Source organism: Sus scrofa, chromosome 7 (genome assembly GCF_000003025.6).
Source record: "Sus scrofa isolate TJ Tabasco breed Duroc chromosome 7, Sscrofa11.1, whole genome shotgun sequence".
Classification (NCBI taxonomy): Eukaryota; Metazoa; Chordata; class Mammalia; order Artiodactyla; family Suidae; genus Sus; species Sus scrofa.
The window spans coordinates 59,061,996-59,086,731 of NC_010449.5; the positions used below are offsets into that span (position 1 = coordinate 59,061,996).

At 47.4% G+C, this 24,736-nt stretch overlaps 2 protein-coding genes across 5 annotated transcripts in view; one reads left to right on the forward strand and one right to left on the reverse strand.

Annotated features, from left to right (window-relative positions):
- LOC100525054 (translation initiation factor IF-2) overlaps nt 1–8,603 on the reverse strand; it is a 63,761-nt gene extending 55,158 nt beyond the window's left edge. For all 3 annotated transcript variants that reach the window (XR_002345827.1, XM_021099057.1, XM_013978077.2), the window contains exons 1-2: nt 8,417–8,603; nt 5,256–5,350 (exon numbers count right to left, since the gene is read on the reverse strand). The gene's annotated coding sequence lies outside the window, so the exon portion shown is untranslated. The remainder of the gene's footprint in view (nt 1–5,255; nt 5,351–8,416) is intronic.
- Nucleotides 8,671–22,124, forward strand: UBL7 (ubiquitin-like 7 (bone marrow stromal cell-derived)). 2 transcript variants are annotated; one of them, XM_005666130.3, is made up of 11 exons: nt 8,671–8,761; nt 10,105–10,317; nt 11,074–11,193; nt 14,672–14,754; nt 15,520–15,604; nt 16,550–16,607; nt 17,291–17,424; nt 17,684–17,733; nt 17,976–18,143; nt 18,713–18,835; nt 21,875–22,124. In XM_005666130.3, the coding sequence occupies exons 1-11, from the start codon at nt 8,722–8,724 to the stop codon at nt 22,010–22,012; spliced, it is 1,212 nt and encodes a 403-aa protein (XP_005666187.1). In that variant the 5' UTR covers nt 8,671–8,721; the 3' UTR covers nt 22,013–22,124. The 2 variants fall into 2 exon arrangements, with proteins under 2 accessions (XP_005666187.1, NP_001230611.1); NM_001243682.1 differs by having other exon boundaries at nt 8,759–8,810; nt 21,875–22,120.

Genomic DNA, 24,736 nt, shown 5'->3' on the forward strand with positions numbered 1-24,736 from the left:
AATCTGTGACTGGAAAGGTTAACAAGATATCAGGCCCGGAGTTCCTGTTGTGGCGCAGCGGAAATGAATCTGACTAGTAACCACGAAGTTGCAGGTTGGATCCCTGGCCTCAGTCAGTGGGTTAAGGATCTGGCTTTGCTGTGTGCTGTGGTGTAGGTCGAAGATGTGGCTCAGATCCTGTGTTGCTGTGACTGTGGTATAGGTCGGCAGCTCTAGGTCCGATTTGACCCCTAGCCTGGGGACTTTCATATGCTGTGGGTGTGGCCCTTAAAAAAAAAAAAAAAAAGATATCAGGTCCTCTTAAAGAACACTTCCGATGTTACCTTAGAGGTACGCCAAACCCTGAACCCAGCAACTCTGCTACCAGTGGTAGAGAGTGAAGACTTATCGCATCAGTGTATAGAGAACACCAAACTTAATTCTAGCAGGTCTGATCATCCAGATGAACCTCCTGAGAAACCTGAGGTCGAATGGTTTACTGAGGGAAGCAGTTATATAAAAACAGGAATCCATGGAGTTCCCGTCATGGCTCAGTGGTTAACGAATCCGACTAGGAACCATGAGGTTGCAGGTTCAATCCCTGGCCTTGCTCAGTGGGTTAAGGATCTGGCGTTGCCATGAGCTGTGGTGTAGGCTGCAGACACAGCTCGGATCCTGCGTTGCTGTGGCTCTGCTGTAGGCCGGTGGATACAGCTCTGATTAGACCCCTAGCCTGGGAACCTCCATATGCAGTGGGAGCGGCCCAAGAAATGGCAAAAAAAAAAAAAAAAGAAAAGAAAAAGAAAAAAAAGGAATCCAAAAGGTGGGGTATTGCAGAAAAAACATTTGACTAAGTCCAACATCCATTTATGATCAAAATGGGTATAGAGGAACATACCTTAACATAATAAAAGCCATTTACGACAAACCCACAGCAAATATAATACTCAATGGAGAAAAGCCGAAAGCCTTCCCACTAAAATCTGGAACAAGACAAGGATGCCTACTCTCATCACTGTTATTCAACCTTGTATTGGAAGTCCTAGCCACAGCAATCAGACAAACAAAAGAAATAAAAGGTATTTGAATTGGACGAGAAGAGGTAAAATTGTCACTGTATGCAGATGACATGATACTATATATAGAAAACCCTAAGGACTTATCTGAAAAACTACTTGAAGTGATCAATAAATTCAGCAAAGTAGCAGGATATAAGATTAACGTTCAGAAATCAGTCACCTTTCTGTATACTAACAATGAAATATTAGAAAAGGAATACAAAAATACAATACCTTTTAAAATTGTACTCCAAAAAATCAAATTCCTGGGAATAAACCTGATTAAGGAGGTGAAAGATTTATACATTGAAAACTATAAAACATTAATCAAGGGAATTAAAGAGGATTCAAAGAAATAGAAAGATATTCCATGCTTCTGGGTTGGAAAAATTAATATTGTAAAAATGGCCATACTACCCAAAGCAATCTACAGATTCGATGCAATCCCTATCAAATTACCCATGACATTTTTCACAGAACTAGAACAAACAATCCAAAATTTACATGAAACCATAAAAGACCCAGAACTGCCAAAGCAATCCTGAGGAAAACAAACCAAGCAGGAGGCATAACTCTCCCAGACTTCAGGCAATATTACAAAGCCACATCATCAAGACAGGGTGGTACTGGTATCACAACAGACATACAGACCAATGGCACAGAACTGAGAACCCAGAAATAAACCCAGACACCTACGGCCAATTAATCTTCAACAAAGGAGGCAAGAATGGGAAAAAAGTTTTTCAGCAAGTGTTCCTGGGAAAACTGGACAGCTGCATGTAAATCAAACTGGAACACACCCTCACACCATGCACAAAAATAAATTCAAAATGGCTTGAAGACTTAAATGTAAGACAAGACACCATCAAACTCCTAGAAGAGAACACAGGCAAAACATTCTCTGACATCAACCTTACAAATGTTTTCTCAGTTCAGTCTCCCAAAGCAACAGAAATAAAAGCAAAAATAAACCAATGGGACCTAATCAAACTGACAAGCTTTTGCACAGCAAAGGAAACCATAAAAAAACCCAAAAAGACAACTTACAGATTGGGAGAAAATAGTTTCAAATGATGCAACAGACAAGGGCTTAATCTCTAAAATATACAAACAACTTAACACAACTCAACAGCAAAAAAGCCAACAACCCAATGTAAAAATGGACAAAAGGCCTGAATAGACATTTTTCCAAAGAAAATATATAGATGGCCAACAAACACATGAAAAAATGCTCAACATCCCTGATTATCAGAGAAATGCAAACCAAAACTACTATGAGATACCACCTCACACCAGTCAGAACGGCCATCAATAATAAGTCCACAAATAACAAATGCTGGAGGGGGTGTGGAGAAAAGGGAACCCTCCTGCACTGTTGTAATATAAATTGGTACAACCACTATGGAGAACAGTATGGAGGTACCTTAGGAAACTATACATAGAACTGCCCTATGACCCAGCAATCCCACTCTTGGGCATACATCTGGACAAAACTTTCCTTGAAAAAAGACATATGCACCTGCATGTTCACTGCAGCACTATTCACAATAGCCAAGACACAGAAACAACCCAAATGTCCATTGACAGATGATTTGATTAAGAAGATGTGGTATATATACACAACGGAATACTACTCAGTCATAAAAAGAACAAAATAATGCCATTTGCAGCAACATGGACGGAACTAGAGACTCTCATACTAAGTAAGTCAGAAAGAGAAAGACAAATATCATATGATATCACTTATATCTGGAATCTAATATACAGCGCAAATGAACCTTTCCACAGAAAAGAAAATCAGACATAGAGAATAGACTTGTGGTTGCTGAGGGGGAGGGGGAGGGAGTGGGATGTATTGGGAGCTTGGGGTTAATAGATGCAGACTATTGCCTTTGGAATGGGTAAGCAATGAGATCCTGCAGTATACCACTGGGAACTATGTCTAGTCATTTATGATGGTTCATGATAATGTGAGAGAAAAGAATGTATAAATGTATGTGAAACTGGGTCACCTTGCTGTGCGGTAGAAAATTGACAGAACACTGTAAACTAGGAATAATGGAAAACATAAAAATCATTATAAATGGAATTAAAAAAAAAAAAAGGCAGGGTATGCCATAGTCAGTCTAAATGAAGTCATAGGAGCCAAGGCCCTGACACCCCAGACATCAACCCAGATGGCTGAACTAATTGCATTAATGAGAGCTCTGCAATTAGGGAAGGATAAGAAATATTTTTACTGACTCTAAATATGGGGTACACATGCTACATGTTCATACTACCATCTGGAAAGAAAGAGGAATGTTTACCACTGGAAATTCCCCCATAAAATATAAAAATTTGATTCTGGCTTTTTAAAAAGAGGTACAGGAATTCTGTGATGCAGCAGGTTGGGGATCCAGCATTGTCAATTCAGCAGCTTGGGTGGCTGCTGTGGCGCAGGCCTGATCCCTGGCTCAGGAATTTCCACATTTTTTTGTAGCCAAAAAAAAAAAAAAGAAAAAAAGCTCCTGACCTAGGTAGCAATAATCCACTGTAGTGGCCATCAGAGGGATGGATCTTTTGTGAGCCAAGGGAATAGCAAAGATGATCAAACAGCTATACAGGCAGCTTGAGTGCAGAAGCCTGAGCAGGTTATGGCCCTAGTCACTGCCCACCCTGCTGAACTCCCTAGCCTCCCCCAGTGCTCCCCACAGGAACAAGAAAATGCTGAGAAATGGAGCTATGAGAAAGGAAGTGTAGGCTGGTATAAAATGGAGGGTAAGTTTCTTATCCCTGAAGCCCAGTGATGGAAACTCACTAAAAGCTTAGATGATGCCACCCACCATGGGAGAGCTGTACTATGGGACTTGATGCAAAAGGCCTTTTCAGTGAAGTGACTTAAAAGAACAGTAAAATGAGTAACACTTGTCTGAGATTTATGTGCCCATAATAATCCACAGGCTCATCCAATGCCCCTTCTGTTACTCAGGCCAGTTCAACCCTGAGGGCCATTTGGGGAGTGGGGGGGAATTTCACCCAAATGCCCCCATGATGAGGATATAAATATCTTCTAGTGTTTGTTGATACTTTCATGGGATGGGATGAGGCCTTCCCTACCCAATCTGAGAAGGCTATGGAAGTCTCTAAGTCCCTTTTAAAAGAAGTAATTCCTCCGTTTAGACTTCCAAAGTCCCTCCAGAGTGGTAACAGGCCCTCCTTTATAGCCAAAACCACACAGGGGCTCCCAACGGCCCTTAGGATAGATTACAAGCTACATCCATCTTGGCACCCTCAGTCTTCAGAGAAGGTAGAGAAAATGAACCGTACTTTAAAAACCTTAGCAAGACTCTGCCAATAAACTGAAACGGCTTGCTTCCTATTGCACTCCTTGAGGTCTGTGTAGCCCCTGGGAGTGATCTGAGACTTAGTCCTTGACATGGCCCATGGGAGGCCTTTCCTTACCACTGACATTCTGCTTGATGAGGAAGTGAACTAGGCCCTGAGATTAATCTAGGACAAACTCAGAAGGTAATCCAGAACTATGCCCACAAGGCACTACCAGCTCCCCATAAAAATACAGAAGGAATTACTTCACCAATAAACAAACCCTAGAGGTCAAGTCCTTCTTAAAACCTGGAAAGAGGGTTCCCCCAAAGACCAATTATTGCCAAGATGCAAGGGTCCCATAAAGTAATTTTAGCCATCTCCACTACTGTCAAACTGCAAGGGATATCTAGTTGGGTACATCTGTCTAGACTAAAGCTTTTACCTCCAGAAACCCTGCAGGTTACAATGGGTGGACAACAGACCTGTGAGCTAGTGGAAGCTCTGAAATACTTATTCAAAAGATAGGTACCATCAACAGATAAGTAAAATAATGTAGTGGGTTAGACTCCCATTTGCCATTCTTGCTTTTGTACTCAAAAGGAACATACATGAACACCTTGTTTAAAATGTTGGAGAGATTTATATCTTATCAACATAATGGTCCGCTGTCCCCTAATTGTTTAAGTAAACTAACAAGAATTATATCCTTCAAGGGTTGTATGCTCTTAACAACCATGAGACAGACATTCAGGTCTGCATGCCTTAAGGCTTTGTTTTCCTCTGCCAACATCCAAACCTTCATAAATTGGCCAGGCCCTGTCCTTTTCCAACCAAGTTATAGCCTATAAATGCATTGACAATGTTCACTTTATAGAAGAGTGTACTACAGGGATAAGAGGGACTTTTTACCTATTACAGGACCACTCTGGCCCACCACCAAATCCGGAAAGCACTAGGAACGATCTTGGCAGAGGCAGGGCTGGCAGCTCCAGGGAGAGGCTTACCTATAATGAAGGCAGCATTGAGAAACCTCATCAGACAGCTTAGTTATATGACAAGCCTTAACAGGACTTAAGACCTCTTTTGTTTCTTGCTTTTAATCATCATCCGGCTCTTGATTATCTTCTGGAAGAATAAGGTGGAGCTTATGCAATAACTAATCTTCCTGCTGCACCTGAATTAATGTGATAGGACAGGTAGAATATTAAGGAAACACATGCCCAGGCAGACTGGCTTCACAATTTTTTCAGGGGCAATAGTGCCTTCACTGTCTGGTCAACAATTAAGCAATCCCTCCCAAAGTTAACCTGGTTCCTTTCCTTTCCAGGTCCTTTAGAGACCATTGTTGTTCTTCTTGGCCTTTGTTTGTTTAACTTTCTGGTTAAATTTATGTCTTCTAGGCTCCAACAATTTCAAGGAAGACCCATGATGGCTAAAGGATTCAACCCGTTCCAGTGGAGGGTGGCCCAGGTCCTTACAGATCCTTGGAACAGTCAGCAAGGTGTGGAAAGTAGCCTTCCACACCTCTAGGGAAAGCTAGGGTCTGAGGCCCCTGACCACCAGGAAGAAGTTTTGGCAGAGAACTTTGGGCCCTTATCCCTTAAGAATAAAGGTACTGAATCTCTCATGAGGGAATGAGGCAGGCTGGGACCTAGGACCTGGGACCCTTTGCTACAGTGGCTACAGTGCTTGCACCTGGGACAAATGTCTCTTTGAGCAACAAAATACAAAGAAACACTCAGGGACTAAAAATAACCCCATGCATGCACAGGAGGGGAAATTATGGACAATAAGATACAAAAAGGCTTCCATGCACCCCAGTGTTCCTTGAAGCATTATTTACATGGAAGCAACCTAAATGTCCATCAACAGAGGAGTGGATAAAGAAGATGTAGTACATATATACAATGGAATATTACTCAGCTATTAAAAAAAACGAAATGCCAAATGCAGCAACATGGATTTGCAGCAACTTCATACTAAGTGAAGTCAGACAGAGAAAAGTATCATATGAGGTCACCAATATGCAGAATCTAATAAAAATAATACAAAGAACTTACAAAACAGACTCAAAGATTTCAAAATCAAATTTAGGGTTACCGGAGTTCCTGTCGTGGCTCAGTGGTTAATGAACCTGACTAGGAACGATGAGGTTTCGGGTTCGAGCCCTGGTCTTGCTCAGTGGGTTAGGGATCCGGCATCGCTGTGAGCTGTGGTATAGGTCGCAGACGAGGCTCGGATCTGGCGTGGCTGTGGCCGGCAGCTGTAGCTCTGATTAGACCCCTAGCCTGGGAACCTCCACAGCCGCGGGGGGGGGGGGGGGGGCTAAAAATACATAAGACAAACAAAAACAAAAACAAAAACAAAAGAACCTACAGTATAGGCAGGGTAATCTATCAATACTGTGTAATATCCTATATGACAAAAGAATCTGAAAAGGAATGGATATGTGTATAGCTGATCTACTTTGCTATATACCTGAAACCAACACACCTTTGTAAGTCAACTATATGCCAATAAAATTAAAAAATACATATACAAAAAGACTGAAAAACCAGCTGCCACTTTTAAAGAGCCAAGAGCAAAAGCAGGGTTCTACACATGTCCCCTGTACACAACACCACCAAAGGGGTGGGCAAGCCACTTAAGCCACCCCTCTGGCCTGATCTCTGGACCTGCCCCTACCTTCACCCCATAAAAGGAACAACCTTGCCCCCCTCAGTGATCGAGCAAGGGAACCTGCTGCTGATTTCTGCTCCCTCCTGCTGTAGTGGGGGCCCCAATAAAGCCTTGCCTGAACTTCCTGCTTAGCCTCTTATCAATTTCTAGTAAGGTAGGCCAAGAACCCTGGCTGGTAGCAGTTGCTAGGACCTACCTTATTACTTTCTTACATTCACCTGTTTTTGGGTTTTTTTGTTTTTTTGTTTTTTTTTTTTTTTTGCCTTTCCTTAGCCGTTGGAGTAATTCCTTAAGTAGAGTCCAATCAGAAATGGGCCAGCCCTTTAAGAGCTCTCCTGTGGCATAGTGGTTTGAGGATTTGGCTTTCTCACTGCAGTGACTTGGGTTGCCTGTGTGGCACAGGTTGCATCCCTGGCCCAGGAACTTCCATATGCCCTGGGCACAGTCAAAAAAAAAAAAAAAGAAAGAAAAAGAAATTAAAAAAAAAAGGAGTTCCCATGTGGCTCAGTGGGTTAAGAACCCTACAGTTGTCTCTGTGAGGATATTCGGGTTCAAGCCCTGGCCTCTCTCAGTGGGTTAAGGATCTGGTGTTGCCACAAGTTGCAGTGTAGCTTGCCAATGTGGCTCGGATCTGGCGTGGCTGTGGCGGGGGCTAGGCCACAGGTGCAGCTCCATTTCGACCCCTGGGCTGGGGAACTTGCATATACTGCAGGTGTGGCCATTGAAAAAAAGAAGAAAAGTGGCTCCCTTAATTGATTGGCGAGGCCTAACACCTGCGCAAATACAATCCACTCTAACCATGCATCTAAAATACAGTTGGTGCGGCCTTAAAAAGAAAACAACAACAACAACAATAAAATCAGTTGGCCCCTCAGTATCCGAGGGACAGGGCATTCGGGAATAGGCAGGGCAGACTATATGCCATTTTGCATAAAGTGAGTATCCGCGGATTTGGTATCCGCGGGGGGAGGAGGAGGTGCAGGAAGCAATGCCCCGCGAATACCTAGGGACGACTGTATGCATTTTCTATGAGAATTCAGTGAAAATTCCCCTCCCCGAATTGATTCCATTAATGACCTGGATAAATCCCACCATCGCATACTGGGGCGGACCAGGAACCCGGTTTGCTAACTCCTAAGAACTGACTTTTCGAGGAAGTCATCATTGGGTTCCTGGTAAGCCCCCACAGGGAGGTTTAGTCGGGAGAATCCAGAGGCGAGGGTCACAAAAGAGGCTGACTTCACCGAGGGCAAGTCGTTTTCTGTGAGGGCTGCAAAGAACCGCTGAGGAGTGTCTGAAGAAGCTGCTCGGGAAAGGGCCCTCCCAGAGGGAAAGGTTGGAGCATTTGGGGTCCGCAATCAGGCCGAGAGCCCGGCAGCGGGCGTTCCCACCTGTGACGCTGTAAGGACCTGGCGTAACCTACGGACTCTGCATGCGTCCCAGGACAGTGCGGGAATCACCGGGCAGTACACCTCACACCAAGCCTTGCTCTTACGACCCAAGAGACCCACACCCTAGAACACTAACAATTTCAGTACCCTCTGAGGCGAAAGCACCCAGAGACCCTCGCGCCGTAACTTTCAAATGGTCGCGAAGTCACACCCTCCCCGGAACCGGAAACTTTGCAACTAGCGCCTCTCGCCGGCAAGCTGCTTATAAAGGAGCAGGAGCCGCAGTAGGAACTGCAACTCCCAGAATGCAGCGCGGAGCTTCCGGTTTCCGGCGAGAGGACCTGAGTGAGTGTTTACACGGCGGCCCTGCGGCCGGGTTCCTTCCGCGGGACGGGTGAGGGCGCTGGGTCCCGGGCCGCGCGGGCTCAATGCGTATTGACTAGTTCGCAGGTCCCATGGGAATGGTGGGGTCGTCACCCAGGAGATAGTATTCCTGTCCCAGTATTAACTGTCAGTGACCTTGGGCCACTGATTTCACTTTTTTGAGCCTCAGTTCCTTTGTAGTACGTAGATGATAATGCCTGCCTCGGGGTCCATTTGAGAGGATTAAATGAGATAGGGTATATTAAAAGACCTATTTCCTTCCTGTTTAAAGGCAAAGATGGAAGGTTTTGAGGGTGCCCTGGGGTCTGCTGGACGGCCTCGAAGCCTTTCTTTCCTCTTCCAAAGAAGCCACTTTGGAAGCAATATTGATTATAACAGTGGCCTGGCTTGCCTTACAAGATTCTTTCTCATAGTTTCAGATTCATTTTCTAGGCACCCATATGTACTGGGCATTGGGACAACAAGGACAAAAAATTCTAGTCTTTGCTGTCAAGGGCCTCTACGAATGGGATGCGGGGAGATTGAGATGTAAACAGATGTTTGTAATCCTTTGCCATGAGAGAATGTGAGAACAACAGAGGGGAGGGAGGGAGGACAGAGAGGTTGTGTTTGGGTTGGTCTTGGTAGGAGTTTGCTTAGAGACTGAAGAGGGAAGAGGAATTACATGTAGAGGAGTTAGCAGATGAGCAGAGGTATAAAGTGAGGAGAACTTTGTTGTGAATCCAGGCTTCCTGAGGATAGACCTAAGTGTTGGGGAGGGTGGGGCAGCCCAGAGCTCTTGGGGAAGGCGGTTGTCAGAGAGAAAAGGTGTGAATGGTTTTGAAAATCAGGCTGTGGCATTTAGACTTATTCATAGAGGTGGTTTGGATTCATTGGAGGGGTTCTAAGCAGAGGAATGACTTGATCGGATCTGGTTTTAAAACAAGTTGGCTGGCAGCATGGATATTTGATAGGGAGAGGCAAGAGGCTGTTGTAGCAGTTAAAGCAAGAGATAATGAAGAGTGTACATAGGGGAGAGGGTTGGATGATCTCATTTGAATCTCACAACATTCCTGTTAGCTGGGATGGCATTTTTATATCTACTTGAAAGCCAAAGAAACTGAGGCCTAGAGAGCTGAAGTTCCTTGCTCTCTGTCATAGGATGAGAGAGGACCCCAGATTCTAGTTCTAGCTTCCTGATGCTGCTTCCTAGGCTTTTTCAACAGTGTCACACTGAGTTATCTCTCATTTAGCCCCTTGGTGGGGTGGGGCTGGTGTAGAGTGATGGTCTGTCCTTTAACCATTAAGGCTTTGTTCCTTTCCAGGGAGAAAGAGAGAGCGCGAAAGAGAGAGGATGTCTCTCTCAGATTGGCACCTGGCGGTGAAGCTGGCTGACCAGCCACTTGCCCCCAAATCTATTCTTCGGTTGCCAGAGGCGGAGCTCGGAGAATACTCACTGGGGGGCTATAGTATTTCATTTCTGAAACAGCTTATTGCTGGCAAACTCCAGGAGTCTGTTCCAGACCCGGAGCTGATTGGTGAGTCTCTGTGGACTGGGGTTGGGCTGCTACTCTGATTTCTTTTTGGGGAGAATAATTCTGGAATTACAAGGGTAAATTAAGAGTTTGGGACTTGTTGTCTCATAATGTTAACACTCCAGGGAAGTGATTGTTGTTGGGTGAATAGAGACACAAGTCATATAACAAAGCTACTGGTTGCCATTTTAGTTGTACATTATACTCAGCTGCTTTATCACAAAGGTCTTTAACTATGACATTATTGAATTCTTTCTCTGAAAGAGCAAGAATTTAGGATGGGAAAGAGAAGCTGGTCAGGGAAAGACCCTCAGTATATGGCATTTGAGGTGGGTCTTCGGCATGTGTAGAAGGATGGTTGGTTGGTTAGAGAGAAGGCAGTGAAAAAGGAAGGAAAGGTGGCAAGGGCTTTCTAAGTGGAGGAAGACTAATTACATTATAAATAAACATAATGGTATATAAACTGAAAAATGGTATAAACTGGCAAAAAGTGTGTTTTCAGGCATAAAAAATACTGGGTTCATCCTTTTTTATTTTTGGACTTTCCCACTCCTTTAAATTGAACAGTCTTCATGATGTTAAGCTCTAGAGCTTTCCCGCATATAGATTCTGTATTTTATCAGTTTGTACCTGCTATTAATTGTTATTAAAACGTACTTATTAAATAAGAGTACTGTTTAAAGCATGTATCGTGTATTATTTTGAGGAGCAAAAGATAAATGAACAGGTGTTTTTTTGTTTTGTTTTTTTTTTTTTTAGATCTCATCTACTGTGGCCGGAAGCTCAAAGATGATCAGACTCTTGACTTCTATGGCATTCAGCCTGGGTCCACAGTCCATGTTCTGCGCAAGTCCTGGCCTGAGCCTGATCAGAAACCGGGTGAGAGATTGTTGGCTCTTAGACAGGCAGCGTTTCTGTAATATCTACAAGGGCAGGAGGATCTGTGTGTTCTTGAGGCAGAGCCTGAGTGGGACAAAGGACTGATTTACTGAGATGATAATAGAGGATGTCTTTATTACTTATTGGATTAGACCATGTTGATAAATAGAGCGTAATTCTGGTCTTCTTGCTGCCAGCACCACTGATAGAAGGGGATTTGTTTCTCTACTTTTAAGTTCATTACCCACTGTTCTAATAGGATGGGGAGTATGTGTCTGTTTAAACTCCTTTAGGGCAACAGTTTATTTCTCAGTGGACTTTGTATCTTTTTGTTATTGTTATTGTTCTCAGTAGAAAAAAAGCTAGAAAGCCCTTGCCCTCCTCTAAATGCTGTAGTTTGTTCTCATGTTAGCAGATCTTCCCACAAAATGCTTCAGGTGGTGATTTGTTCAGTCAGCTTACTCCTGCTATATTGGTAACTTATTTTCCTGACTTGAAAATATTCGAACAATATGAAAATAGCCCTTGGAGAAAACATACAAAGCCTCTAGTGCCTTTAATGACTTATTAATAAAAGGTGCTGCTTGGAATTACTAATTTAAATTTTGGAGTTCCCGTCGTAGCGCAGTGGTTAACGAATCCGACTAGGAACCATGAGGTTGCGGGTTTGGTCCCTGCCCTTGCTCAGTGGGTTAACCATCCGGCGTTGCCGTGAGCTGTGGTGTAGGTTGCAGACGCGGCTCGGATCCCGCGTTGCTGTGGCTCTGGCGTAGGCCGGTGGCTACAGCTCCGATTGGACCCCTAGCCTGGGAACCTCCATATGCCGCGGGAGCGGCCCAAGAAATAGCAACAACAACAACAAAAAAAGACAAAATAAATAAATAAATAAATAAATTTTGCATTTGTGTTTTAAAAGCCTCCACGAGGATAGAGCTAAGCTGTATAAGAGATTAGCTTTGTTAAAAATGGGCAGTTTTACATATTTTTATAATGTTCATGATTGCTATGACTGGTTATGAGCTTGAAATTTTCTTTCTTTTCAGTTATAAACATAAAGGGCAAAAAAAAAAAATCTTTTTTTGTATCCTGATGGGGAGTGAGAAAGAGAAAGGCAGTCTCTGATATCTGGGGGCTGGCCTGGCCCTCAGCTAGGCCTTGAAATAAGAACAGTTTCATAGATCACCAACATCTACAGGACTACTCACTCTGGGACTGTAATAGATCAAGACAAAAATAAGAGTCTTCTCATTTCTGAACAGAGCCAAAAGCCTGAACATTGTCCAAACCACGAACATTACCAAATACCCTTCCATCCTGGCTGCCATGAGTGACTACTGCTTCTTTAGCAGTTACCGATTTCACCTTGCTCTAGTTATTCCTTCCTTCTAGAGTTTTTAAGATAACCTGATCATAAAATCACCCCTACTTCCAGACAGCCTCCAATCCATAGCAAAACGCTGCTTCCTTAACCCCCCACCCCACCCCGAGTCACCCAACCAAAGCCCAAATCTTTAAGTCTTTTCTAACATCCTCTTCTTGAGCTGCCCCGTGGTTCTTGTGGTGCACGTTCTCTCTGTAGGGAGCAGTGAATACAACCTGCTCAGCTGCAGGTGTGCCCCTCTGGTCTTTGGCTGGAGGGGATTGACAGAAGGAAAGCCAGTATTTGTTGCTTCTTCCAGCCAGATTGTTTCTTTTTGATATCTCATTTAATAATTACAGTGGCTCTGCAGGATAGGTAATGGCATTAGCATTTTATAGATGAAGAAAAAGAGGGTTAGAAAGGTATGTATTCAAGGTCACCTGCTTAGGAAATGACTGCAGGAGCTGAAATGTGAATCTAGGTTTTCCTGGCTCCAGAGCCTGTGTTCTTTCTACCAGTATGGCTGCTTCCCATTTCCGAAGGGTGAGATTAGCTCAGAGATGTTAAAGAGACAAGCATAACTCTTAGCTGATTATGGCATTAAGATTTTGAGTTCCTTTTCCTCCCCCTTTCTGCCTGGAGATTTTTTTTGTTTTTTATTTTTGTCTTTTTAGGGCCGCACCTATGGCATTCGGAAGTTCCCAGGCTAGGGGTCGAATAGAGCTGTAGCCGCCAGCCTACACCGCAGCCACAGCAAGGCGGGATCAGAGTCATGTCTTTTTTTTTTTTTTGTCTTTTTGCCATTTCTTGGGCCGCTCCCACGGCATATGGAGGTTCCTAGGCTAGGGGTCTAATCGGAGCTGTAGCTGCCAGCCTACGCCAGAGCCACAGCAACGCAGGATCCGAGCCGAGTCTGCAACCTACACCACAGCTCACGGCAACGCCAGATGGTTAACCCACTGAGCAAGGGCAGGGACCGAACCCGCAACCTCATGGTTCCTAGTCGGATTCGTTAACCACTGCGCTACGACAGGAACTCCAGAGTCACGTCTTTGACCTACACCACAGCTCACGACAATGCTGGATCCTTAACCCACTGAGTGAAGCTAGGGATTGAACCTGTGTCCGCATGGATACTAGTCAGATTCATTTTCCTGAGCCATGGCAGGAACTCCTAAACCAAATTTCTTTGCCTATGAAATGAGCTGATGTCCTAAATAGTAAAGTAACCAAATAAAACTAAGACAACTGCTAAGCTTTCCCACATATGTAAGTCATACTGTCCAAATATCAAAAAGGAGCTTCGAGTCCCAGTGATATACTTGCTTTTGAGCATGTGATGAAAGTTTGTTAAGAACCCTAGAAGTACAGTGTTTCCTTGGTCCTTCTTGTATTTGGTTGTTTGCGGTGGGGGAGGGGGGCATGCCATGCAAATGTTCCTGGGCCAGGGATCAACTCTTTCCACTGTAGTGACCTGAGTCATAGCAGTGACAACACCAGATCCCTAACCTGCTGAGCCACCAGGAAACTCCCATTGTATGTTTTATTTTTTTAATCAAAATAATATTACAGAAGCCTGAAAGAAAATATCCAAGAGAACACAGTTACCCCTGATCCCATCACCCTAGCTTGTTCCCTTCCACCCTTGGCCCACCTGTGTACTGACACATCTTACAAAGTTTTACTGGAGAATGCATATACAACTTTATGTTCTATTTCTTTCTCTTAACATATTGTGTCAACATAGCTCCATATTGTTCAGATGGCTTGCAGCACTTATTTTAAATCACTGCGCTAAAATCTACCAAGTTCATTATACCCTCCTTTGCAAATGTAAAGGGTCTAGTTTTCTTGCAGTGGGATATTTATCAGAGCAGTCTCTTTCATGTGGTAAGATTCCCCTCTGTTGGAATCTGAATTTGTTTATCTACTGAAGATGCTTTAAAGAGAGTGCAATTTCCACATCTGTGGCATAATTTTTTTTTTTTAACAGAAGCTCATTCTTAGTGGGGTGATGAGGAAAGGGAACCTGCATCTGGGCATGAGCTGAAATGATATTCTGTGTTTGTGGCCAGGGCAGGGTCCAGGTTGTAGGGTAACTGAGTGTCTTGTCCCCAGAACCTGTGGACAAAGTGGCTGCCCTGAGGGAGTTCCGGGTGCTGCACACTGCCCTGCACAGCAGCTCCTCCTACAGGGAGGCGGTGAGTATGTGCCACAGTGCCTGTGAGACTCTTGCCAGGCCTGCTGGCAAGTGGTGCAGAGTAGGAGCTGGAAGCCGGTTGCCATGGCTTCCAAGAGTTCCTTGGGGAGTTTTTGCCATGCCTGTGGGTCTCAGTAGAGCCCCGTCTTCCCCCAAAGAGGCTCTCAGCTAGGCATTGTTGATTTGCTCTAATGATAATGATACAACCCTCCTGACATCGGCGTCATGGAGTGAATGTGGTTGCAGTCAAAGGATCCACATACTGTTTCTGCTGGGCTTCATTCTTTGACTTTGGCTGAACTGCCTGCCCGCCACTCCTCGCCAGGATTTCCTCATTGGGAAAACACACTGATGTTTTTCTGTAGGAGAGCTGATAGGCAAAATTAACACAGCTGCAAACTTCTCACTATATATAAATGTGAAATGGTAATTGTATGGAGATTGAAAGGGACTTTGGGGATCTAGAGAAACCTTTGTTATGGGGCTTATAATGAGAGCTTTTATTTTGGAAGCATTAGAGCTGTAAATGTGGGAAAGGACCAGAGACTGAAGGTTTACTGCGATCTTGCTTTTGTATTGTTTCCCCTCCAGTAACCATGATCTCAGAGCAAAAAGAGTTCATCTGTTTCCTGGGGCCATTGTTGCATTGTGGTGGTGTATGGGCAAGCACTTAGAGAGGGAGGAAGGGGTCCTGCAGTGGAGTGTGGGTATCTGCTGAGTGCAGTGAGCTGGTTGGAGTGCTCAGCCCTCCCCTTTTCTCCTGCAGGTCTTTAAGATGCTCAGCAATAAGGAATCTCTGGATCAGATTATTGTGGCCACCCCGGGCCTCAGCAGTGATCCCATTGCTCTTGGTAAGTGCAAGGCTGAACTTAAGGAAGTAGGAGCAGCTGGAGAAAGAGAAGGCAGGAGGAGGCAGTTACCCTAAAGAACCTTAGACCATCTTGTGAATGTAGAATCGCTGGTCATGTGGAGGGAGAGGGAGTAATCCAGATGTGTTCCATTTACCCAGCCCTCCAAGAGCTGGCAGTCCCATGGAGAAATCATGGCTTACTTGACATCAGAAATGAGACTATGAGGAGTTCCTTTGTGATACAGCAGGTTAAGGATCCAGTGTTGTCACTGCAGTGGCTTGGGTTGCCTCTGTAGCTCGGGTTCCATCCCTGACCCTCGAACATCCACAAGCCATGGGTGCGGCCAAAAAAGAAAGAAAACGGAAATGAGGCGCTCCCGTCGTGGCGCAGCGGAAATGCATCTAACTAGGAACCGTTACGTTTCGGGTTCGATCCCTGGCCTCGCTCAGTGGGATAAGGATCCAGCATTGCCATGAGCTGTGGTGTAGGTCGCAAAGATGACTCGGATCCCATGTTACTGTGGCTGTGGCATAGGCTGTCAGCCACAGCTCCGATTAGACCCCTAGCCTAGGAACCTCTATGTGCTGCGGGTGTGGCCCTAAAAAGCAAAAAAGGAAAAGAAAATGAGACTATGAGGAAGCCATGTTTAGCCCAAACCACTGCAATCAGGGAAGACTTCCTGCATATGTTGGTGGATAAGACAAGAACCCAGAAATATGGGGGAAAGAGGCTGCTGTGCTGGTACACTGGATATACCCTCAGTGCAGGGGGCAGTGGAGAGGCAGGGGTTTGTGCTGCTGGTGCTTTGTTTCCCCCACTTCTCCTCAGGGCTGCTTTGTTGTCTCGAGTCCCTGTTAAGCCAGTTGCTCTGAGGCCTAAAGCCTCTTCTCCCCATTGGACCTGGCTGAATTTCCAGTTTCTGAGATGAGCCCTGTTCTGCTTCAGGGGTTCTCCAGGACAAGGACCTCTTCTCTGTCTTTGCTGATCCCAACATGCTTGATACGTAAGTACATCCATTTACAAAAGGGACCTTATTTCTCATGGTTGGGCCAGGAACCTTAATTGTGGCCCCAGATCCACTCTTGGAGCCCATCCTCCAAATATGTCTCCTAAATGTGTCAGGAGGCAAAAATGAGCAAGGGCTGCTGGAACAGTAAAGCCCAAGGTCAGGGGTATGCAGAGATTTTGGAATGAAGCAGGGCTCTAAGGGAGGTGGCTTCGCAGGCCAGGATCTGTTTAGAACTCATTCAGTAGCTATTAGGGGGCCTTTGGAGGATTTTAATCTGGGGAAAGAAGCAGGTGCATAGATGCCAAAATTTTAGAGCTGGAAGGGATAGTAGAAGTTGTATCCTCTTGTTTGCAAATGAAGAAAACAGCCACACCCTGGAAGAGAAGGGACCAATCAAATATTGCCCAGTAAAGTAGTGGTGGGGCCCCTGAGCCTCCTGGTTGCTGGAGGGGAAGGTGGAGCATCTCTGGTAGGCCCGCAGGTGAAGGCCTTGCTGTTCTTTCTGAGGGCAGAGCAGCAACAGTACAAACCAACTGGAGGGAGGTACTGAAGGGTGGGGAATTTAAGGGCAGGCATGGGTGACTTGATTGTTGTCAGAGACATAAAGTATTCCTGTCATTGCCAAGGGGGCTCTCTCCGTCTTAGTCATCCTTGGGTTTCTTTTTGTCCCATCTCAGGTTGGTGCCTGCTCACCCAGCCCTGGTAAATGCCATTGTCTTGGTTCTGCACTCAGTAGCAGGTAGCACGCCACTGCCAGGGGCCGACACCTCTTCCCGCGGCATGCCCTCCAGCTCATACCGGGACATGCCAGGTGAGCGCCAGGACAGCAGAATGCAGGCCGCCTCGGGAGCAGGCAGTGGCCCAGGGATTGGCTTTACTCAGCAGCTATGTATAGTGCTGGCAGAGGGCGTTCCTTGGGAACTCTCACTTTGAGTCAGGGAGTGCATCTGTCCTGTAATTTTCCAAGGGGAGAGATGAAAATCTGAGTTTGGAGAGTAGCTAGAGCTGATTCTGGAGCCGCGCCTGTGCCTTTCTGTTCTTCCTCCTGAAATCTGTTCTCCCTCCTCCAGGTGGCTTCCTGTTTGAAGGGCTCTCCGATGAGGAGGATGACTTTCACCCAGTAAGTGGCCCGGCTGCATGCCAGTTGGGGGAGATGGTGCCGGGGATGCAGCCCTCCCTGGGACCCGGCACGCCCCCGCAGGGAGGTGGTCCGAGGCCCTTTGGTGGCCCAGCTGTGTCCTGCTCTTGCTTTCTGAACCTGGCGGCTTGGGGAGTGTCCCCAAGAACGGTTCCTGGAGCGGGCTGGGGTTCATCTGGGCTGTCCCAGGGCTGCTCCCTGATCTGGGTGCCTCCCTTGTCCAGAGTGCCAGGTCCACGCCCTCGAGCAGCACGTCCAGCTCCCGCCCAGCTTCCCTGGGGTACAGTGGAGCCGCCGGACCCCGGCCCATCACTCAGAGCGAGCTGGCCACGGCCCTGGCCCTGGCCAGCACTCCGGAGAGCAGCTCTCACACGCCAACTCCTGGCACCCAGGTATGGAGAGAGGGCGGGGAGAACGCAGCCTGGCCCCCACGGGAGAAGGTCCCAGGTCTGCTGACTCTGGTGCTAGATCCGCTTTGAGCTGAGTTCTGCCTGGTGCCCTGGTGGGTTTCCCACTGCAGCTCAGGCGACCTCCCCCTCATCTGCCTTCAGGGCTCAGAGGTCCGGGGATCAGCACAGTCCTGACGGACTCCTCCTCCCAGCAGTGTGGAAGACCCTCCCCTCAAGTACTGTGCCCTCACGTTTCCCTGAAAGGGGCCAAACACCACAGGCTTAAGCCTTCCCAGCGGCCGTCACTCCAGCTTCCGAGTCCATCCCTCCCGGTGCTGGGTCCTAGGCTAGGTCAGGGGCTTGATTCATCTCACTGGAGCGAAAGAGAACAGCACCTTTCCTGGCCACACATGGAGCTCTTCGATGCCTCTGTGTGGTTGACCAACGCAGGCCCCTGTTGGGAGGCAGTCAGCGGGCACCCAGGGGCAGCCTGGGGTGAGGCGACAGCAGTGGGTGCGGGCTGGGAGATCGAGGTGGCTCTGAGGGTGGCACTGACTCTGGTTTGTCTCTAGGGCCATTCCTCTGGGACCTCCCCAATGTCCTCAGGCGTCCAGTCAGGGACGCCCATCACCAACGATCTGTTCAGCCAAGCCCTACAGCATGCGCTGCAGGCCTCCGGGCAGCCCAGCCTTCAGGTCAGTCTTCCCACTCCTGGTGTCCACGCGGCTCTTTGTCACCTTGGACACTGAGCTTTTTGTGCTCTGTGGAGGCCCTTCCCACTTGGCCTGCTTTGCTCCAGGACAGCTGGGCCGTGACAGTGTGACAGGAGAGGATGCCCCCAGCAAGGGCGGTTGTCCCTGTGGCTTCCACTCCTGCACCCAGTGACCACCGCCTGACCCCAGGGACCACCTGGCTAGGATGCTTGTGGCAGTTGTGGTCGAGGAGTCGCTCATGTGTTCTGTGAGTGTTGATGAGCTGCTGAGCAGGTATAGACCAGATCCAGGTCCAACTTCTGGGGAAGAGACGAGTGGTCCTCATCCCTGCCATGTCATGGAGGGGCGCCAGGCAGCCCAGGCTTGAGGTGAAGGCCTGGGTCAGGCAAAACTTTTCTGAGAAGGAGGTGTTTGGGCTGACTGTCAAAGAATTAGTTGGAGGTTAGCCAGGCGGGGAAAAGGGTGTTTGGTTGAGGTGGGGAGTGTCCAGGCAGAGGCAGCTACCTGTTTGAGTGAATATGAGGGTACATGTGATGGACTAAAATCCGCAAGACCAGGAGACAGTGTTCTTGTGTGTAAGATCCTGTGGTGAAGAAAAGGAGAGCAGAAATGTGAGTGTGAGGGCCTTGAGTGCGTGGGTGAGGAGATCAGACTTGTCCTGAGATGACCAGGGAGCCATGGCAGATTTTAAGCAGGGAGTGACACCATCTCCCCTGCCTCACAGAAGGTGGAAGCTTAGCTCACAGCTAAGTGGAGGACCCCAGGGCTTCCCATCTTCCTACATGCCTCTGTGCACCAGCTGTTTGCTTCACTCTCTCTCCTTCGCTCTTAAGCCTGCGGCATGAACCTCATTCTGGAACTTGACCGTTAAGTGATGCAAACAGAGTCAGGCCCGTGTAGTTCTTGCTGCCCCACGTGGCCCTGGTGGACAGTGAGGGGAAAGGAAGCAGGATCCGTGGACAGCTGGTCTTTCCATTCCGTCATCTTCTCCAGCCTGCTGACAGTTCACGCCACTGCTCAGCTTGGTGGCTTTCGTGTCTCCACCTGGCCTGTCAAAGGAATTTGAGTTGGTTTGTGTGGTTTTTTAAAAGCCTTCCACATCCACATCCTTGCCTGCGTGCCTCTCTGAATTTGTTTTTCATCCCACTGCCTTCTCCTTCCCACAGGGTGAGCACATCCTTCTCCCTAAGGTGTGTACTTCCTCCTTCCTGAGATCAAGATGTTGATGAAGTTTGGAAAATACTAAAGTTCTTTAAATCTTTATAGTAAAGAAGGCTTTTCATAGCTGAAAGTTAAAATCCAGGAATTATTGTATAAAGAGTAACATATAGAAGTGAACATTTCTCCATAGCAGACCAACCAACCAACCAAGTCTGAAAATAAGAAGAAACTGAGAAAAAAAAATCTGTGACACATATCAGACAAAGGGCAAAACCTCCCTGAATTGTAAAAGTTCTGGTAATTTAGTACCAACAACTCTATAGAAGAATGGGCAAAGGTTATGAGCCAACTATTCATAACAAAGGAAGTACAGATGGCCCTTAAAGCCGCATGATTCCTTGCAGTCCTGTGTCTTGGAAGTTATCATGGAGATGTATGTGCATGAAGAGAATGACACACAGAATCAGTCACTGCAGTGTTGTTTGTAATGGTAAAGATTGGAAACACATCAGTTGTAGAATATTTTGGGGCACCCATGAGTTGGAGTATTATACAGTATATGTTCTCCATGTGGTGGCATAGAGAGATCTGCAGGATACATTGTATGTTAGAAAAAAAGGAAGGATATAAGAAGAGGATAAATATAGGGACATAGATTCATATTTCCTCAGAGAAAATGGGTTGTTGGGGGTGGGGAAGGGAGTAGGTAAGAGCAAGACTTTTCATCATGTATCACATTAAGGAGCAGGGTGGGGTGGGGGGGCGCGCATGCGCACATCTAGCAGGAAAAACAAAGTAATTTAATCTTTCGAAATTTAGTAAATTTAGAAGTTTACTTTGCTTTCTCTCACTTTCTTTTTTTTTAAGGGCCGCATGTGCAGCATATGGAAGTTCCTAGGATAGGGGTCAAACTGGCGCTTCAGCTGCTGGCCTACACCACAGGCACAGCAATGCCAGATCTGAGCCACGTCTGTGACCTACACCACAGCTCATGGCAACGACAGATCCTTAACCCACTGTGCAAGGCCAGGGATCAAACCCACATCCTCATGGATACAAGTCAGGCTTGTTATTTATTTATTTTTGGCTGTATCAGTAGCATGTGAAAGTTCCCAGGCCGGGGATCAAACCATGCCACAGCAGCAACCTGAGCCACGGCAGTGACAACTCTGGATCCTTAACCCACTGGGGCATAAGGGGACTCCTAAAGCATGGTATCATTTTTTTTCTTCCTTTTCGACTGTATGTGCGGTATGCAGAAGTTCCTGGGCTAGGGATTGAACCTGTGTCACAGCAATGACCTGAGCTGCTGCAGAGACAATGCCAGATCTTCAACCCACCAAGCCACAAGAGAACTTCTTGCTTTCTCTTTTGATCCGTATGTTACATATTCCACTTTCTTATTGGGAAAACTTTTTTTTTTTTTTTGCTTTTTAGGACCGTACCCATGGCATATGGAGGTTCCCAGGCTAGGGGTTGAATTGGAGCTACAACTGCTGGCCTACACCACAGCCACAGCAACTCAGGATCTGAGCCTTCTCTGTGACCTACACCACAGCTCACGGCAACTCCGGATCCTTCACCCACTGATCGAGGCCAGGGATTGAACTCGCAACCTCATGGTTATTAGTCAGATTCGTTTCCTCTGCTCCCCAGCAGGAGCTCCCTGGAAAAACTTTTAATTTGTTCTCTAACCTCTCAGGCCTCTCTTGTAGTCCTCCTAGAAGCACTGTATTATATGGGACTTCACATCAGCAGATTTGCTGGAGGAACCCACCATCTCTTCCCTGACAGGAGAGACATAAGTGAGTTTCTGTAGGATCCTAACTAACAGCTTCTACTTGCCCTGTCTTTCTACAGAGCCAGTGGCAACCCCAGCTGCAGCAGCTACGTGACATGGGCATCCAGGATGATGAGCTGAGCCTGCGGGCCCTGCAGGCCACCGGGGGGGACATCCAAGCGGCCCTAGAGCTCATCTTTGCCGGCGGGGCCCCGTGAACTCCCTGGTCCTCCTGAGCCCCCAGCAAACTGCCAAGGCAGCTGCCCGTGGGAAGCACTCCTGAAGGTGCCCCATCTCTCCTTTCCCCAATACACCTGATGGCCGACCTTCTGCTTTGTCCAGTGCTTGGTCTTTCTGGCTGATCTGAGCTGGTGGAGGCAGTGGGGCGAGCGTGGTGTGTGGGTCCTGGTGCCCCTGCTTCTAGGCCCTGGGTGAATTTTAGCCCTACGTCCTGAGGTGCTGTGTGACACCCACACACACTCTTATTTTGGGAGAAGTTTCCAGCGATAGCCCCAGACCCTTTGGTGCTTGGGGCTGTGGCATCCTCAGGATGTGCCCAAGGACTGCTGCCTGGTCCTCAGGGTGGCTGCTGTGGCCAAAAGAGACTAGTGCTTCTGAAATGACCAGCGAGGAGTGGCCAGGTGGACTTCGGGGGGAGCAGGTCGGGGAAGCTCCCCCTCTACATGACTCCTTCTCCCAAAGGCATGCAAAAGATTTCTTATCCATCCCCTGGCCTAGCCTCACAGGCGTTCTGATGCCTGTTTTGTAATGATGCCAGAATCCAGGCCTCAGAGCTGTGCCAGGAAGCAGGGCCCTCTTCTCTGTCCTGAAGGCGTAAATACAAGAACAGTTAAATAACAATACTAAACAACAACACCAACACGAATGGGGCCCAGCTTTCATATTGAAGAGAGGGCACCAACCCCCAAGCTGCTGCTCCATCTGCCCGTGCTCGTTCCCCTTGGCACCATGTTCCCTGGAGCGTCACAGACATGTCCAAGCTGAGTGAGTGGGTTTCATGTGCTTTGAATACTTTGTCAGGAAAAAATCCTTCCCTTCAGCTGGTGTTTTGGTGGGAAGTTGCTCTGAGGTTCGCTCCTGCCCTGTGCCTTTGGCAGAGGTTTTACCTCCAGCATCTGTGATCACAGCCATTCATCCCCTTTGTCACCTTCTGGGACAAAAGGTTTACCGCTGATAAGGACTGCCTACTCTGCCCTTTGTCCCCAGAGGGTTTACCCCTGAGCCCCTTTTCTGTCTTGAGGGGCCGCACAGAACAAGCCTGCCCCTTCTCCATGAACAGGGCTTCAGTCAGGAAAGTGTTAGGGATTCATTGCCCTTTGACCTGTCCTCCTGCTTTTGGCCCTTGGCATGGCCTGTTCCTCTCTCTGAATGACCTCAAGTCTATCAGTGATACTCCTAAGGAGAAGTACTGGAAGTCCTCCTACTCCAGATGCAACCTAAACGGCACACTATTCTTTCCTTCCAGAAAGTGCGAAGTCTCTCCACATTTCCCTCTCCATCCTAGAGTTGATACTGAGGGGTGTTTGCTTCGGCTGAAAAGGCTCAGAACCCACCCGGCCTCTTGGTGCCCAGCCTTTGTGCCTCAGTGGTCTGCCTGGATCGCAGCTGCGTCTTTGTGGTCAGCAGCAAAGACCGGGAAGCTCTGTCATTGAACCTGATGTCTCTGGCTTGTTTGTGATGAAAACAAAGGCCAGTTCCATCCTCAGAGGCCTGCCTTGGTTAAACAGGGCTGACACAGCCCTTCCCCATCCCCATGATACAGCCTTCCTCGAGCTGGTTTCCATTCTGTGGTGGCTCATGCCACCCCAGGGACTGAGCTGGGGCTCCTTGACTCCCCCGCTCCATTCTGCTGCAGAACACTTGGGTAGCCTTGCCTTGTCCCTGGAACTGACTCCTAAACACCAGTTACACTGCTTCCCAGAATTGAACCTTCCCCTGATTTCCCTTTCCCTTCTTTGTCAGCTCTTTCCTCCTGGGTCTTGGCAAGTTGGCGTTGCTTCCTGTAGCCATGTTTTAAATAACATAGGTTGAGTCTGATAAGTGCCCCCACCGAGCCTGGGGCTTTCCATGGGCCAAGGACTCCTTCCTCGCCATTGTCCCCTTCACCCTTTCAACAAACATTCAGTCTCTACTCTGTGCCAGGTAAACATGACGAGGTCCTTGCTCTCTAGAGCTGCGCACTTGGTAAGACAGACAAACAGAATGTTCACACTAAAGCCCAATGAGAACAGGCCAGGCAGGTCCTGAGGGTTTGGGGCTGATAGGAAGGGAGCTCAACTGGGTTAGGGTGGGGATGTGTATGAGGGAGAGCTTCTTGGAGAAGGTGGCATCAGCCTGAGACCTGCAGCAGGTAAGGAGGAGTGGGACAGGAAGGCGTACGTGTGGAGTGGGCCGGGACCTGGGAGAAACAGCTCCCAGAGCCCTGTGTGTTAGGGTGGACTTCGAGGTAGGCAGAGGCTAGATCATTTTCAGCCATGTAAGGAGTTTGAGCTCATCCTAAGGACAGTGGGAAGCCACAGGAGAGTTTGAATCAGGGGAGTCAGGTTTACATTTTAGGCCACTGACGGCTGTGTGTGGCTAGATGGGGAGTGGGGCAGTTGGAGGGAAACCACCGGGGAAGCTGTGAGCCACTTAGAACTGACTGTGTGTGACGGGCAGTGTGGGAGTTGGGGAGGAGAGAAGGGGGTGGGTAGGGAGAGACTTCAGGAATTAGTGTTGATAACACATGTTGGGAAAGGCGAGTGTATTATGATGAGCTCCATTTATCAGATGGGGACACCGAGTTTAAGAGGTGGGATCATCTGTCCACAATCTCATGGTGGAGCAGTGGGCAAGTTGGCCTTAGAAACTCAGGTCTGTCTTCCTCCAAAGCCAGTGCCCTTCCTGCTGCTGCCATGGCTTCTGAGTGTGGAGAATTGGGA

Excerpts from the sequence above, each read along its gene's own strand:
- UBL7 (XM_005666130.3), top strand. The coding sequence starts at position 8,722 with ATGCAGCGCGGAGCTTCCGGTTTCCGGCGAGAGGACCTGA. Across the intron at positions 11,194-14,671 it reads TGAGCCTGATCAGAAACCGG|AACCTGTGGACAAAGTGGCT; the intron begins GTGAGAGATTGT and ends TCTTGTCCCCAG. Across the intron at positions 15,605-16,549 it reads CAGTGATCCCATTGCTCTTG|GGGTTCTCCAGGACAAGGAC; the intron begins GTAAGTGCAAGG and ends GTTCTGCTTCAG.